Source organism: Monodelphis domestica, chromosome 4 (assembly GCF_027887165.1).
Source record: "Monodelphis domestica isolate mMonDom1 chromosome 4, mMonDom1.pri, whole genome shotgun sequence".
In the NCBI taxonomy this organism is placed as follows: Eukaryota; Metazoa; Chordata; class Mammalia; order Didelphimorphia; family Didelphidae; genus Monodelphis; species Monodelphis domestica.
Genome location: NC_077230.1, coordinates 439557816 through 439574823, shown reverse-complemented (window position 1 = coordinate 439574823; position 17008 = coordinate 439557816). Strand labels below are relative to the sequence as shown.

The 17008-nt window shown below is 36.7% G+C and overlaps 1 protein-coding gene across 1 annotated transcript; it reads left to right on the top strand.

The window, feature by feature from the left end:
* The first annotated feature begins 9907 nt into the window (after window positions 1-9907).
* LOC130458844 (olfactory receptor 2L8-like) lies at window positions 9908-15323 on the top strand. The gene has a single exon (XM_056825795.1). It carries the CDS (start codon window positions 11073-11075, stop codon window positions 12021-12023), a length of 951 nt encoding a protein of 316 aa, XP_056681773.1. The 5' UTR covers window positions 9908-11072; the 3' UTR covers window positions 12024-15323.
* Window positions 15324-17008: the final 1685 nt, after the last annotated feature.

Genomic DNA, 17008 nt, shown 5'->3' with positions numbered 1-17008 from the left:
TGAGAGCTATCTTCCAATTGATAAACCATAAAAGGATTTGAAAAGGCTATTTTAGAAGAAAATTTTCAACTATCAATAGCCGTATCAAAAATGCTTCAATCACTTATAATTAGAGAAATGCAAATTAAAGGAAATATGAGATTCCGAATCATATCCATAAGGTTGGAAAAGTTGCAAGAAAAGGCACTTGACAAATTCCAGAGGTGCTTTGGGAGGTTATGTAAATGTAATTGGTGGAACTGTGAACTCCTTCAGCCAGTATAGAAAGGAATTCATAGCTATATCTCCAAATTTATTAAATTGTATACACCTTTTCACCTAGCTACAAAATCTATATCCTAAGGACATCAGCTTGAACAAAGCTTTCTCTCCTGAACAGAAAAAGATCTTCCAATTTAAAAAATCCCTTGTTTTCCCTATGAGAAAAAGACTATAAAACTGCTCACTTCCAGACAAGGAGGTTATACTCATGACCACCATGGGTCCCCAATGTTAAGCTGAGGAAGTTCCTTATCTTCTATGGAAATCAACCTGTATACATTTTAAATTAAGGATTAAAATGAGAAATTCTTTCCTCATCCTATTATTCAATCTCAGTGAATTCCCTCTTGGTCTGTTCTTGGTGAATATGCAAGCCAACAGTGATCTCTGGAGAGAAGATGATAGCATGTCTGTGGGTCCAGGATTAAAGAAATGCCCAAATGAACAAATTCAGATGCAATATTTGGGGAACGATGAGGGGATGGCTATAGAGGAGGGCCATGAAGATTTGGAGAGCACAGTGACTACAGAAATAGGAGATGTCAGCAAAATTGATAATGTCAGAGAACATATATAGAATTCCAGTTCTGCCTTTCCCTGCAGAAGACAACCTCAGAAATTGCATCATGACCAGCTAAATAATGGCATCCAAAGAAGCTGCACATCAGCGTCATGTGTAGAGGTGAGGATATCAAAACTTAGATCAGAGGTCATATCTTTAGAGTTAAGAGGAACATTTGAGATCAAATCTAAATTTGTTTTAAAGATGAGGAAACTGAGGCCCAGTGCAGGTAGTTGACTTAGAGAAAGACACATTTAATAGTAAGTGCAGAAAGTGTCATAGCCTAGATTAAAATACAGGTCTTTCTTACTCCACATGCTCTATCTGCAGGGGACCATGTAGGAGGGTCCATGCAAAGCCATTCCCTATTTCCATTGAGGATTCAATCATAGGAGATACTTCAGGAGCTAAATACTGCTTATATTTAAGTAATGAACTAGCATATATAAAGCACTCCAACTGATCAAGTCTTTTATAACTATAAGATTCCATTTGGTCCTCAAGAATGAGGAAACTGACTCTGATCTAAGGGACTTGCCCAGAGTCATAGAGCTAGAAAGTGTCACAAGCAAGATTCCAGTTCTAGTCTTTCTGATTCCAAGTCCAACACCCTAATCCTTGCCTTATTAGCACTTTCCAGTAGGAAGATAATTCTTCTCTCAACTAGTCCTTTGATGGTAACAGACCAAGTATTAGAATTCGTTTTACCGATGAAGGAATTGAGTCTCTGAAAAGGCAAGGCTTTAAGACTCTAATAAGTGGCAAAGATGGGGCTAAAGTTTCAGTTTCATTGTCATTTGCAGTCTATTCTCCCCATCATGCCATCCTATCTTCCTTGAAACTTTGATCAGAAAAAAGGACAACCCCCAGATATGAATGCGAGAGATCATGTAATCACAGAAGTCTGTCATCTCTTTTTCAGGAGGATAATGGATTCTCCTTTGCCAAGGAAAGAGTAGGCATGGTTCTCCTTACAAGCAGGAGGAGGTAACCTTTTAAAAGCCCTCCCTAAACCAAGAATCCATGATTGCTATAGAGGCAGAGAGATAGGTGGTAGGTAATTACATATAATGTACATGTTGGTGCTCTGAGGAGTATGGAGAGAAAAGATGAGCTTGAAGGCAGATCCAGATGAACTTTGAAAAGGACTAGAAGCCTTCACACAAGGTGAGAGGGTGATTTTTACCCTGCCAGAGATGATGGAACAAAGATAAAAAGATTTAGATTTTCCTGTGTTTAAGTCTGATCTCCAAGGTCTGTGTGTGTATTTGTGTCTATATGTGCATGGATATAGGAATGGATTGGGTGGAGGTAATGGAAGTCACCATATGTCTGAGAAGAGCATCGTCAGATACTCTATGGTGGAGAACATGTTCTGAGCTGCCCTGGTTCTAGAACTGACCATGGTTGCTTCGTGGATCTCACTGGACACTCAAATTCATAACAGTAATATAAGGAAATTCTGATCTTGGCAAGTTCTTCCCCAACTCTTCTTCCAAAAGGGTGTGTGTGTGTGGGGGGGTTGTCATAACATAATTCACTTTGAAAATCATATTTACTTTCACTAGGGCTGGGAATGTGTAGGAAAAGAAGAGAAAATATCATGATTAAAGTATTAATTCCTTACTGTGGCTCTGGTCTGTATGAAGGCAAAGGGGATTTGAGATAAAGACAAAGGAAGGATGAGGAAGGGATCTTTTCTCCAGATGCTGTTGAGTAGGAGATATTTCAGCATCTATGTGTACCTCCTGAATGTGTGCCTAGAGAAGATGGAGCAAAGAAGGGGAAAGTGACAAAAGGCTGCCCAAACTGACCAATTGAATTCTAACAACTGGGATGACTAACATTCTAACCAAATGGATTCTATATTTCTGAGACAAAATCTACTCATCAATGTGAATAAGCAAGTTCTTTTGGTCAGTTCAACTTTGAGGATTAACTTAGATAGACTGTACAAATCTATTAATTCAAGGAGAATAATCGATTCACAAAACCTGCTTGCTCTTCCTGGGCAGGCAGAATTAGATGAGCAAGATGCTCCAGGTAGTTCACACCAAGATCCTGTCGAAAATAATCATGTCTAATACTTATAGAATAACTGGATTTAAAGAAGAATAAAGTTTCAAGAATAAAAAAAGAACCTCTCATAAATGAGGAAACTGAATGTGAGAGAGTGGAAAGACTTTGCTTGAGATTATCGAGGTAGGTCATGGTCAAGCCTGGGTTCTAGTCCAGGTTTTCAGCCCTTTATGGGATCTCCATTGAGTTCATTTTTGCTGCTAAAGAGAGAAATAGAGAATAGGTTTCAGGTATTAGTTCCTTAATTCTGAATCTCCCTTGCCATCCATAGCCCCCCCCCCTTACTTTATTCAGATCAAAGTTACTATAAAGAATGATTAGGCTTAAAATTTGCACAGCAAATAACTAAGAAACTCCAAGATTTTGTTTTGTAACCAAAGCCTAGAATATTCTGAGTGAAAATGAATAAGCTGTGGATGCAGGCCAGAAGTCCATCCCCTCAGCAAAGAAAAAAATTCCATTATAATGTAGAAACTTAAAGCAAGGGATACAAAAAGAATTCTTTCATCACTCATATATAACGGGGGCAACAAAGACTATTTGTTTCATCCCAGAAATCATATGGAAATGAAGACCAGGAGACAGAGAGAAGCAGAGATAAAGAAATTGAAAAAGGAAGAGGCAGAGATAGATCAAGAGAGAACTATTTGCTATCTTAGTGTGAGGATGCTGGAAATGGACTTCTAATGAATATTGTGGCCAAGGACAATCAAAACATAAAATAAAAAAACTGAATAAAAATGAAATGGATCCATGGATTAGATGATCCATGGAATCCCTCAAATGATGGTCTATGATGCTTAGATTAAGTGAATGAGAGTGTGAATATTGCTCAGCTTCCCCATCCCTTCTGGTGAATCAGCTTTCTTATCATTAAAGCCATTCATTCATTCATTCATTCATTCATTCATTCATTCATTCATTCATTCATTCATTTACACATGCATATGGATATGTATTCATTCAAGTCCATTAAGCACTTATTAGTTAGGTATTTTAATTGCACATTGATAATACTGCCAACTTAATTCACTTTGGGAGTTAGCCTTAAACCTGTGGGCATAAGCAGGCTGCCACATCATGCCAGTAATGCCAACTAGAAGTTGTGACCTGAGCCGGTATAATATCTTAATATTACTTAAATCTTTTTTAGGGTTAAGAAAGCAATTTTATTCTAAATCTGGTTCCACAGTACCGGATTATGAAAGAGCTGCAGAGCCACGTTATGTTCTAAGCCAGAATAGCCATTGCCATGGTGTGGTCACAAAGCATTTTCAACACTTTTAATAATATTGTATTTTCCCCCAGTTATGTGTAAAATCAATTTTGAACATTCGTATCTTAATTGAGTTCCAAATTTTCTTTCATCCCCACCCTCATTCCTCTCCAACATTCCCCCGTTCCTGAGACAGTAAGCAATCTGATATAGATTTTCCACTTGCAATCACCAGACTGATGTCTCTGAAAACCAGTCAATGGAAACAAATTAAGAGGTGAATGTGAGGTGTTGACAGTGAGGAGACCCAATCAGTGAGAAATCCAATGTGCCTAGGGCATTGCTAAGACTTGAATGGGTCTAGAGAGGAGCTTCTCAAGGGCTGTAGCATTTCTAGTCAAATCATAATATGAGAAGTAATGAAGATGGACTCACATGGTTGCCAACAGAAGAAGCAACTCCATCTTGAAGAGTAATAAAGCAGGGGTCAAGGATTAACATTTGCTTCTGTGAAGGTGATGTCCATAATGAAGAAGGCCCAGACCTAATGAAATAAATTACTCAAGCAGTACCTAAGGACAGACAGAATGGGCTAACACATCTGTGATTTTCTTCTAAAAATTTCCTAAAGATATTTTCCTTTATTCAAATTTGCTATTTTCTTAATATAAACAGATTATATATTGGCACTTAAAAATAAATCCTATTGATATTTCTGTTTTTATAGCCTCTACTTTTCCTGCTCTCACCTCCCAGAGAACCATTCATGATGAAAAAAAGTCAGAAAACTAACCAATATTCTGCAAAAGTCTGACATTATATGCAATGTCCTTCCTCTTCAAAGAAGCTAAGGAGGTAGCTTTCTTCCTTTCTTTTTTAGGAATACGTTTGGCCATCATCATATAACTGTATCAAATTGGAATTCTCATCATAACCAACCAGTAGAAAGTGCTTTCAGGTGTATAAAGAACTTTGCATGTATTGTTATTTATTGTAGTTCAGTCATTGCAGCCTTGTCTAACACTTTCTGACCCCATTTGGGGTTTTCTTGGCAAAGTTACTAGAGTGGTTTACCATTTCCTTCTATAGCTTCTTTTACAGATGAGGAAACTGAGGCAAACAGAATTAAGTGACCTTCCCAGATTCACACAGCTAGTAAGTGTCTGAGGTAAGATTTGAACTCAGTAAGATGAGTTTTCCTGACTCTAGGTTTAGCACTCTAGCCAGTATATCACCTAGCATCTCCAGGTGACGTTATTGGATGATTCTGGGGTTTTTTTTCCTACTTTCATTATTGTCATCAATTCATTTTACTGATTCTTTTTACTTATAGTTGTACCATTTCTCATGTTTCCACTGCTGGTCTCTATTCATTTTAGACCATATTCCCTAAATTCCAAAAACATTCCATTTTTAAAGGAATTTTCTATAATGGTCTTCTTTATTTTTTCCTATTCATTCACTGAGAAGCATTATTTTGTTCTTTATTTCCATTGCTTTTCTAATACAGAAAAGAAAACTAATGTGAATAGTTTGCTGAATGTGAGATAATCTTCTCTTCTCTCTTCTTTTTTCTACTAATTTTTGGTCATTGACGTCCCTCGGATATATGCCTAACAACAGTATCTCTTGGTCATAAGGAATGGACATTTTAGTCACTTTCTTGATTCCAAGTTACATGTTCAGTTTTGACCCCAAGACCATAGTGAGAAGTCAGGACCAACTTGTTCTGCAGAGTGGTAGGATCGTTTCACAGCTGAGTCCATAATGTAATAGTGAGCCCATCTTCCCATAATCCTTCCAACACTGATCATTTCCACATAGTAGCTAGAATTGTTATGGTCCTTTGAGGTTTGCATAGTACTCTACAAATGAAATCTTATCTTATCCTCACAACCAATTAGGGAGATAGATGCTATTATTTCCCCCAATTGGTAACCGAGGAAACTAGAGGAGACAGATGTTAAGTGATTTGTCCAGATTCGGACAACTACTAAATATCTAAAACTGATTTAGAATTCAGTTCTCTCTCCCTTCACAAACAGCACCTCATTGCCCTGATAGGAAAACCTTACAAAATCACCCCAACCCACCAATTAATCCTTTTTGGTGTGTTAATTTTGCCTCCGTAAAATATTTTTTTTAATTCAATGCAATAAAACTTTTCTATTTGGTAACATCCTCTATCTCTGTTTCATTAAGAATTTGCCCATGATGGAAAAGAATTGGAAATTGAGGGGAAGTCCATCAATTGGGAATAGGCTGAACAAACTGTGATATAGAATCCTAAAGGAATATTATTAAAAATGGCAATGATAGGAGGGTAAAGTAATACTATTGACCATGACAATGTAATGACAAGCAGGATGCTTTCAGAAAAACCTGGGAAGACGTACATCAACTGATGCAAAGTAAAGTGAGTAGAAACAGAAGGACATTGTACACAATAACAGCAAGCTTACACAATGATCATCTGTGAAGGACTTAGCTATCCTCAGCGATACAGAGATCTTAGATAATTCCAAGTGATTTATAGTGAAAAAAGTTATCTACATCCAGAGAAAGAACTGATGGTGGCTGAATGCAAATCAAAGCATATTTTTTGAAAATGTTTTTTTTTTTATTTTTCATGGTTTCTTTTTAAGCTATATTTTTCTTTACATTATAATTAATGCGGTAAATAAAAAGAATTTACCCATAAAAAAGTACCTGACCTTACTCTAAAATGTATATATTTTAATAGTATACTGTTGAATATTCATGTCAGAATTCATCTTTGAGAGAGGCTCACATTGAATCACATTTGTTTACAACAATATTAATACACTTTCAATAACTGAAATTACCTTTTTAAATGTTATTGACCCTTTCTTTTAATATTATTTCTATTTACTTCCCCAATACAGGATATCAGAAAAGTCAGTACAATTTTAATCTTAAACTTTGCCCCTTCCCCATTCCAGAGCAAAAATCAATTCAATACATCAATCAAGCCCAATCTCATGCTTCACAATACCATGTACAAAGAAAGGAGCAAGATGCATTCTCATTTCTTCTTTGGGTTCAAGTTTGCTTGTTACAATTTATTGGCATTCAGGGGTTGGTTTTTTTTGGGGGGGTATCTCTCTCCATTTCTCATCCTCACACTAGAGAAGACATCCCATGACAAAAAAATGTGTATTTATAAAACTAAGTCATGGATACGTCTGTTTATCAATTCGTACTCTTGGGGTGGGCATTCACAGGCATTCTTCAAATATTTCTCTTGCTATAAGTAATGTTCTCCTAATAATTCTCATTTTTCTCTTTACAATTTCATGTAAATCTTTCCATATTTTGTTTTGTTTTTAAATTAACCTGCTTATCATTTCTTACTACATAGTAGTATTTCACTTTTCTGTATTTGCCATTTCTTATGGTCCAATAATATTCCATTACATTCATGAACTACAATATTACAACATTAAAAGTCTCCATTCTCAAACTAAACAACTGAAGCGTTCGGGGGAATTTCGGTAACATATTAGATAATTCTTTTGAAAAATTTTATATTCTTTTATAAAACACACTACCTCAACAATTCATAAATCACTATTTCCATGCATGTAACTTAGATGTGAGGCTTAGAAACATAAGTTGACAGTATTCCCTTTTTCCTTTTTTTTGAACAAAATGTCTTATTTTACTTTCTTCTATATGTCTAATTAGATGTAATCTAAACTATTAGATGAAGAAATTTAATGAGAGTCCTGATGTATATGGAAAGCTTGATTAAGAAGTTGGCATTAGAATCTCAAATCAAAAAATACCTTCATCAAATATATGGTTTTTTTTTATCATTTTGCCCCCAGTTAAAGGACTTCCCTTTCTGTTTATTTGTTTTGTGTGTGTGCAGTTTAGCAAAAGGCATTAATACTTACCCCCATAAAGTTCTGTTGCAGTTTTGATTTTCTTTTCTGTTTTATAAAATTTCTAGAAACAATGGAACTAGAACATAATATTATTAAGAAGGGCAGTTAGGCTCCTGGTCAGATATTCTATCATAACATATATTGTTATTTTCCCAGGATGCTCTCCCAAGACCTCATGTTACTTACACTTAAAGTATCATTCTCAAGACAACACAGGTAAAATGAATAGAAAGATCTGGAAAGGATTCTATTATGTTCCTCCCTTTGAATTCGGCTAGATCACCTCCTAATGAATAAAAGGTGCCTAATTCCTATAAAACCTTTGCAAAGATAGGGTTAAGAGTCAGAAAATCAACCACCATTAATGAAAGCTAAGAAGCATCAATATAATACAGCTTAACATTAATCAGATCCCCCCAATCCCTCAACATAACAGATGACTTATAAATGTGTTCCATGAGTCTGGGGAATTCTCCAGATTTCATGAAGGAATCAGGGAGGTGCCTGACAATGTAGACTACTGTGGGATAAAAAGTGGTCTGGATAATATCAGTGATATGCAAACAAGAGTGTGGATATCTCTATGGTATCTAACACTGATACCAGCTTCTCTCAGAGCTTTTGTCATCCCTTGGAAGCAACTACTTAACCAACAAAATTCAGATTTTTTATTAATTCCAGCAGTCCAGCATTTTCAGAGATGCCAAGAAAAGTGAGCTGGTGGGTGGCCATGTTGGTGGTGACAGTCCAAGGACAACCTCATGCAGGTGTTGCTTATGCTCTCTCGTGGGTCCAGAGGAGCTGTGTCTAGTGACAGAGAAAGATGTGTGTGTTCACTGTCACACATTCCTCTCAAGTTAATTGTGGGATGTTGTAGAAGATGAAGTTCTCATTTTAATTTTGGCCACTATTTCTCAGTTTTCCTAGAAATTCTTATGAGATTGGGAATTCTTTCCTACACATTTTATGGTTTCAAGTCTACTTTTATTTTCTTATGAAAGGAACTGTGGACCCTGTTGGCAGTTAGGGTAAGCAGAGGAAAGAGAGCTAGAGTTAGGAGTAGGAACAACATTAATCAAATAATGTCTGAACACTTAGTTCTCCATGATACTTGGACCAATGCAACTTTTTGAGTTGATTTTCCTTTTCTGTAAAATGAAGATAGTGATAACATCTAGTTGCCTCGGTTGCTATGAGGATCACACAAGATATCTTGTACAGAGTGCTTTGGAAACCTTAAAGAATTGTACTTTAACAATCACAGGCCATGTGAGACATCTGGTCTACTTGCTTTATCTTATGGAGAGTATAATGATTTGTCCAAGGTCACAAGTTTAGTTAGTGGCCAAGGAGGATCAGGATAATCCAAGTTTCAAGACTCACAGATCACTACTATGTTCCAGAAGACTAACGAGCTGCACTGTTCCTTGCTTTACAAGGCACTGAGAATTCCAGGGCTCCAAAGTTTCAACCCTTTGCCCACTGAATTAAGTCATGCTTCTTGGGATCTGGGAGAACAGTAAGTAGAGCACAAAGTTGAAATGATAGGATGATACTAAATAAATGTTGAACTATATCCTCAGAGCAAGTTCCAGCAACCATATTGCTGTGATATTCTCCAATTATTTTTCTTTATTTTAATCTGATAAATATGGTTGAAGACAGGGTGCAGCCTAGCTCCTTTAGCTTCCCAGAGTTACCAGTTCAGGTATTCATTCACTGCTAGTTCAATGCCCGTGACTTTAGGGAGAAATTTAGACAGTAACTACAATTCAAAAAGAGTCTTTGAGTTGTCCTGACAATTTCCAGGTCTCCCTCACATCTAATGTTGTTAATGAAGATAGGATAGATAGCTATCTCCTTTCCCTACTGTAAACCTCAAATTTCCTTAGACTTATAATTGTTGAAAATTTCACCATTGGGATATTTCATACTTGGAAAATTTCTTACTGATAGTCTATTGGAATGGGAACTCCATTGGCATGGGAGGTTCCTTCTCTTCCCTTCTTAAGATTACTTTAGGACAGAAACCCTTTGCTGAACAATGGAAAAGACTTTGACCTATGCTTAAGCATAGAACAGGAATTTCTTTGAGTCTTGATTGATTTAGAATTGATACAATGGAGATACTTGGAATCAATCTCCACCCTATTCAGTCCTAATAGGATTGAGTAAGGGCTGCAGCCTAGATCAAAATTTAATTATTCCAATCTCTACCATACTCAAGTTAACAGGATTTAGAAAGGGCTGGAACAAAGGAGTAAAGATTTAATCATTTGAAAATATGACCTTCAACAGACATGTGCAAAAGCCAGAAACCTCTGGGCGGTCCTGGGTTAAGCGAGAGCCTCCATTGACAGGGAAATTGATGAAGAGTGATTGGTAGATGTGAGGACTGAGGGGAGGCAACTTGGATGGTGTCCTTAAAGATAGGAGGGTCTGGAGACTCGGGGAAGAGGATTGAGTTTTTGGTCGGTGTGGTTCCTGGGCTCTGAGGAAGCTTGCTCTGAAGGAAGCTGAAGGTGGGGGCCTCTGAGACTGTTTCTCCATTTTGGACACGTGAGTGAAAGGGACTGATCTCTTTTCTTTGCCCCAGCTATCTAAGGGCTTGGGCCTTTTGGCCCAGCCTAAACAGAAGGGGTATTTAAGCCCTATTCCCTTCTCTCCCCTTTCTCTCTATATATATATCTCTAATTCCTTTCTTGCTCCGATTGTAATTAAACTCCAAAAAAGGCTGACGGCTGACTTGAGTTTTTCATTTAGGAATTACATAGCTGATTCCTTGGCGACCTTAAATTAATATATATCAGTCTTTTAAAGTGATTCCCTTGTAACACTACTGACACCAATGTCAAACTAACTTAAGATTGGGAACATGGTTGTATTCAGAGTAAAATTAATGCCCAAACAAATAGAAAATCTTTTGGATTCAATAGATTAGAGAAAACTGGAAAATAAAGCATGAATTATTTTTCTCCTTGACCACCCATAGTCTTGTCATTCACTTATTTTGTCTTACAGGAAAACAATTCCAGAAAGCCCAATGGAGGAATGGAATCAAACCACCACTGGTTTCTTCTTGCTGGGATTGTTTCCCCCAACAAGTGCTCGCCTGTTTCTCTTCCTTCTTGTTTTCCTCATCTTCCTGATTGCCTTCTTAGGTAACTCCATCATGATTCTCCTCATTAGTGTGGATCGCCACCTCCATACTCCTATGTACTTCCTACTCAGTCATCTCTCCCTTATGGACCTAATGTATATTTGCAGTACGGTTCCCAAAATGACTGTGAACTTCCTATCTGGGAACAATTCCATTTCCTTTGTGGGTTGTGGATTTCAAAGTGTCTGTTTTTTACTCACAGGAGGGGTTGAAGCTCTACTCCTAGTAGGCATGGCCTATGACCGTTATGTGGCCATTTGTCGCCCCCTTCACTATCCTATTCTCATGAGCAAGAGAATTTGCTTGCTTATGATTGCAGGGTCTTGGGTCTTCTCATCTGCCAATGCCATATCACACACAGTGTACGCATTCCGTATTCCCTACTGTAAATCCAGAGTTATTAACCACTTCTTCTGTGACATCCCAGCCATGCTTCCTCTGGCTTGTATGGATACACAGACCTATGAGTACACTGTGTTCTTTAGCACCAACATATTTCTTTTGGTCCCATTCATTGGAATTATGACATCCTATGGTCGAGTTCTCTTTGCTATCTACCATATGCACTCATCACAAGGGAAGAAGAAAGCTTTCACCACCTGTTCCACCCATCTCACTGTGGTGACCTTCTACTATGCCCCTTTTACCTATACTTATCTCAGGCCCCCAGCTTTCCGCTACCCAGAAGAGGATAAAAACTTGGCTGTCTTTTATACCATCCTCACCCCTATGCTTAACCCCATCATCTACAGCCTAAGAAATAAGGAGGTCTTAGGGGCCCTGAGGAGAGTCTTTGGGAAAGCCTTACCTAAGAAAGAAGATCTTGGCTTATAAAGTCACAGAAACAGAAATAGACATAATTCTAGAAATCATGGAATCTGACTCCCTTATTTGACATCACTGAGGCTCTATCATTCTACCAACAATAGGATTCCCACATCAGGAAAATTTGTGTTCCTGAAATTAATGGATTAACCAATATTTATTTAGCACTAAACATATATTAGATCCCATACTGAGTATAGAGAATGCTAATGAAAAAGAGGCCCATCTTTCAAGGAGTTTAAATCCTAATGGGTAGGTACAACATGTTTGCAGATTAGGTAAGCTGTATCCAAAGTAAAGCAGTGACTGTAAACTCAAAGGATATGAATCAAGCAGGAAGTGTCATATAAGCTGAGCCTTGAAAGGAGCCTTGAATAGAGAATATTCTAGGCATGGAGGAATAAGATACAGTCTCATGGGAGGAAAATAGCAAGAGGGCCAGTGTGGTTGGAGGATAGTGTGAGGACATGGCAATAGTGGGAACTACTCTTCAAATTGTAGGATAGATGGACACATTTTGTATAGGTTTTTAAATGGCAAAGAGAACAGTTTCTATTTTATACTAGAGCTAGTCTTGACTGACTGGAGTGCTTTGGGCAAGGGAGTGACAAGTTCAGAGATGAAATATTAGTTCATCCAGAATTACAACCATGACAACACTAAAGGCATGAAGCTGAAATTAAATTCTGTGAGGTTAATTCAGTTGTGCCCAACTCTTTACGACTCTATTTGGGATTTGCTTGGCAAATATATCATAAGAGTTTGCATCTAATTTTACAGATGAGTAAATGGAGGACAACAGGGTTAAGTGACTTGTTCAGGGTTATGCAGCTAGTGAGTATCTGAGGTCAGACTTGAACTAAGGAAGATGAGACTTCTTGACTCCAGGTCCAGTGCTTTAGGCACTGTGCCATGTGGATGACGTAAGTAAAACTAGATCAATGGAAAATAAAGCAGATTTTAGATGTGGGATACACATGGCACAATTTCTCCTAAGTAGTAGGCTTTTAAGAAATATTCATTGAAATGTTTTTGGAGTAAAGATGGAGAAGTAACTAGAGAAGCAGCTTCAGAGTCACCATGAGAATCCTCTCCAACTGAGATTAAAATATCACCACAAAATGAATACAGGAGGGAAAGAAAAAATTAACAAGGAGACAGAGTGAAACAACTTTCAAGAAATAAAAATCCCAAAAGGTAGGCAGACAACATCTGGGGTACTGGGGTGAAAGGAGAGCAGAGCCAGCAAAGGACTGTAGCAAAGAGTGAAGAGCAAACCAAGAGAACCCCCCCCCCCCACAAACATATACACTCACTCCACATCTGTTGTCACAGATTCCAAACTTAAGCCCAAGATAGCATTCAGACTCTGAGATCCTTCCTGGTCCAAGCAAATCCACACCCCTTGAAATTTCAAACCTATGGAGAAGTTCAGGGTCTCAGTCCAGGGAAATCTGGGCTAAAGGTGGATGATTCATGTGTGCCTAGAGCAAATCCAGGAGTCCCAGTCTGAGTTTGGGATGAGAACATAATCCACAGTTTGAGATGAGGACACAGTTCACAGGGGGAGCCCTCTCCACCCCTGATATTTTTACCCAAAACTAAGGGAAGAGCTCCAGGAAAGAGCAATCAAGGGTGTGCCTGACTGGATCAAGAACATGATGAGACCAAAAACTTTAACCTATGCCTAGGGCTAGAATTTGATTTTCCCCTGACCTGATCAAGTTCAGAGTGAGATAAAAAGCTTACACACAAGCCTGAGGAGAATCTTTAAGCTATCAGCATCTCAAAGGTCAATTGAATAAGCAGGGGGACTGGACTCTCAGAGCTCTCAGCCCTCAGACCATCAGGTAAACTACTATCAACCTGGAAAATTAGCTGAGAATAACATCAAGGAAGAACTGAAATTAAAGAGGGTACACAAACTTCAAAAAAAAAAAGAGAGAGAGAGCCTACCTATATTTAGATAGAAAAAATGAGCAAACAACAAAAAAGCACTTAACTCTAAAAAAAATTATGGTGACAAAGAATAAGGTACAGATATAGAAGGGGACATTGAAAGCAAAGAAAACACATGCAAAGTCCAAAACAAAAATATGGATTGGATGCTGAGTCTGGAAGAGCTCAAAAAAAGACTTCAAAAACGAATTAAGAGAGGCAGGGGAAATGTGGGGAAGAGAAATGACAATGATGCAAGAAGAAATAGGCCAACTGAAAAAGGAGAACCAAAAACTTAAAAGTCCTTAAAAGTCAGAATTGACCATTTTGAAACTAATGACTTCATGAGAAATCAAGAAAAAATAAAGTAGAATCAAAGGAATGAAAAAAAAACAGCGGAAAACATGAAATATCTTATTGAAAAAAAACTGACCTAGAAAATAGATCTAAGGGTACAATTTAAGAATTATTGGACTGATTGAAAGCCATAATCTAGAAAAAAAATTCTTGGACATAATATTACAAGCAATTGTCAAAGATAATAGCCCAGAGATCCTCAAACAAGAAAACAAAATTGAAATTGAAAGAATTCACAAATCACTTCCAGAAAGAAATTCTCAAATGACAGCTTCTAGGAATGTAATAGCTAAATTCAAGAGCCATCAAGCCAAGGAGAAAAATACTTCAAACAGCCAGAAATAAACCATTCAAATACCATGGAGCAACAATCAGAATTACACAGGACTTAGTGACTTCTATATTAAAGGATCAAAAGGCATGGAATATGATTTTCAGGAAGGGAAAGGATTTGGGTTTACAACACAGAGTCACCAACAAAACTGAGTATATTCTTTCAGGGGGGAAATGGACATTTAACAAGATAGAAGATTTCCAAGCATTCCTGAGGAATAAGCCAGACCTAAACAAAAAATTTGAAGTCTAAAAGAAGATACAAGAGAAGCCTCAAAAGGTAAATTAGAAAGAGAAAATTTAAGGGACTCATTAAGGTCAAAATGTTTATATGTCTACTTGGAAATAGTATTTCTGTCATTCTCAAAAATTATTCTTTGTAGTACAGAAAATAGAAGGAATTTAATTGGGGGAAAAAGGATAGGGAAATAATCTGATTATGATGATATGATGTATATATAAATGTGATGATATGAAACAATATGTATATATGATAGGATATGCATGCATATGAATGGCATAATATGTTAAAAAGGCTTGCACAAAGAGAAAAGGGAAGGGAGAGATAGAATAAGGCAAACTATATAACATAAAGAGGTATGAAAAATCATTATAGAGAGGGAAGGATAAGGGTGGTAACAAGCAATGCTTAAACTTTACTCTCATTATAAATGGCTCAGAGAGGGGAAAACAAGTATACTCAGTGGGGTATAGAATTCTATCTTACCCCACACAGAAGTAGTAGGGGAATAATACAAGGGAAAAGGGATGCAATTGAAGGGAAGGGGAAGTGGAGGGGGTGACAAAAAGCAAAATAACTAGTGAAGAGGAATAGAGTGAAAGGGAATAGAGCAGGATCAAAAGGGGAAAATAAGATGGGAGGCAATGCATAGTTAGTAATCATAACTGTGAATATGAAGAAGATGAACTCACCCATAAGACAGAGTGAATAAGAGAGTAAATTAAAAGTCAGAATCCTACTATATGTAGTTTACAAGAAATATATTTGAGGCAGGGTGACACACACAGATTAAAGGCAAAAGGCTGGAGCAGAGTTTAATATGCATGATTTAAAATAAAAAAAAGCAGGAGTAGTAATCATGATACCAGACAAAGCTAAAGTAGAAATTGATCTGATTAAAAGAGATAAAGAAGAAAATTACATTTTGCTAAAAGGTACTATAAACAATGAAGTGATGTCATTACTAAACATGTATACATCAAATGGGATAGCATTTACATTTCTAAAGGAAAAATTAAAGAAGCTTAAGGAGGAACTAGATGGTAAGACAATACTAGTGGGGGATCTCAACTTTCCCCATTTAGAACTAGATAAATCAAACCAAAAAATAAACAAGAAAGAAGTAAAGGAAGTTACTGAAATGGTAGACAGATTAGAGCTAATATCTGGAGAAAACTGGACAAGGAAATAAAGGAATATATACCTTCTTCTCAGTAGAACAGGGTACATATCAAAAGATCAACCATGTACAAGGGAATAGAAATATTGCAAACATATGCAGAAAAACAGAAATAATAAATGCAACATTTTTAGATCATCATGCAATAAAATTATAATTAATGAGGATCCATGGAAAGGCAAATTTAAAATTAATTGGAAACTAATCTAATTCCTCAAAATTGATTGGTCAAAACAGAAATCACAGAAACAAATATGGGCTTCATTAAAGAGATTGAGGAGACAACATATCAAAATCTCTCTAGGATACATCCAAAGCAGTATTTAGGGGAAAATTTATATCTCTGAGTGCCTATAGCAACAAAATAGAGAGGGAAGATATCAATGAATTGGGCTTGCAACTTAAAAAATTAGGAAAAAAGACAAATTTAAAAATCTCCAGATAAAAATGAAATTGGAAATCCTAAAACTTAAAGGAGAAATTAACAAAATTGAAAGTAAAAGAACTTTTGAACTAATAAATAAGACTAGAAGCTGTTACTTTGAAAAAAAAAACAAATAAGATATATAAAGTACTTGTTAATCTAATACAAAAAAGAAAGAAGAGAATCAAATTAACAGTATCCAAGATGAAAAGGGTGCTCTCTCCTCTAAGGAAGAGAAAACTAAGGTAATTGTAAAGAACTATTTTGCCCAATTATGTGGTAATAAACATGACAATCTAGGTGAAATGGATGAATATTTACAAAAATATAAATTTCTTATATTAACAGAAGAAGAAATAGAATATTAAAATAATCCCATATCAAGAAAATAAATTGAACAAGCCATCAAAGAACTCCCTAAGAAAAAATCCCCAGGACCAGATGGATTCACAAATGAATTCTATCAAACATTCATCCTCTATCCAAAGTGGGGCAAGGAGGGGGTAGAGATCAGTTCAGGA

Excerpts from the sequence above, each read along its gene's own strand:
- LOC130458844 (XM_056825795.1), top strand. The coding sequence starts at position 11,073 with ATGGAGGAATGGAATCAAACCACCACTGGTTTCTTCTTGCTGGGATTG.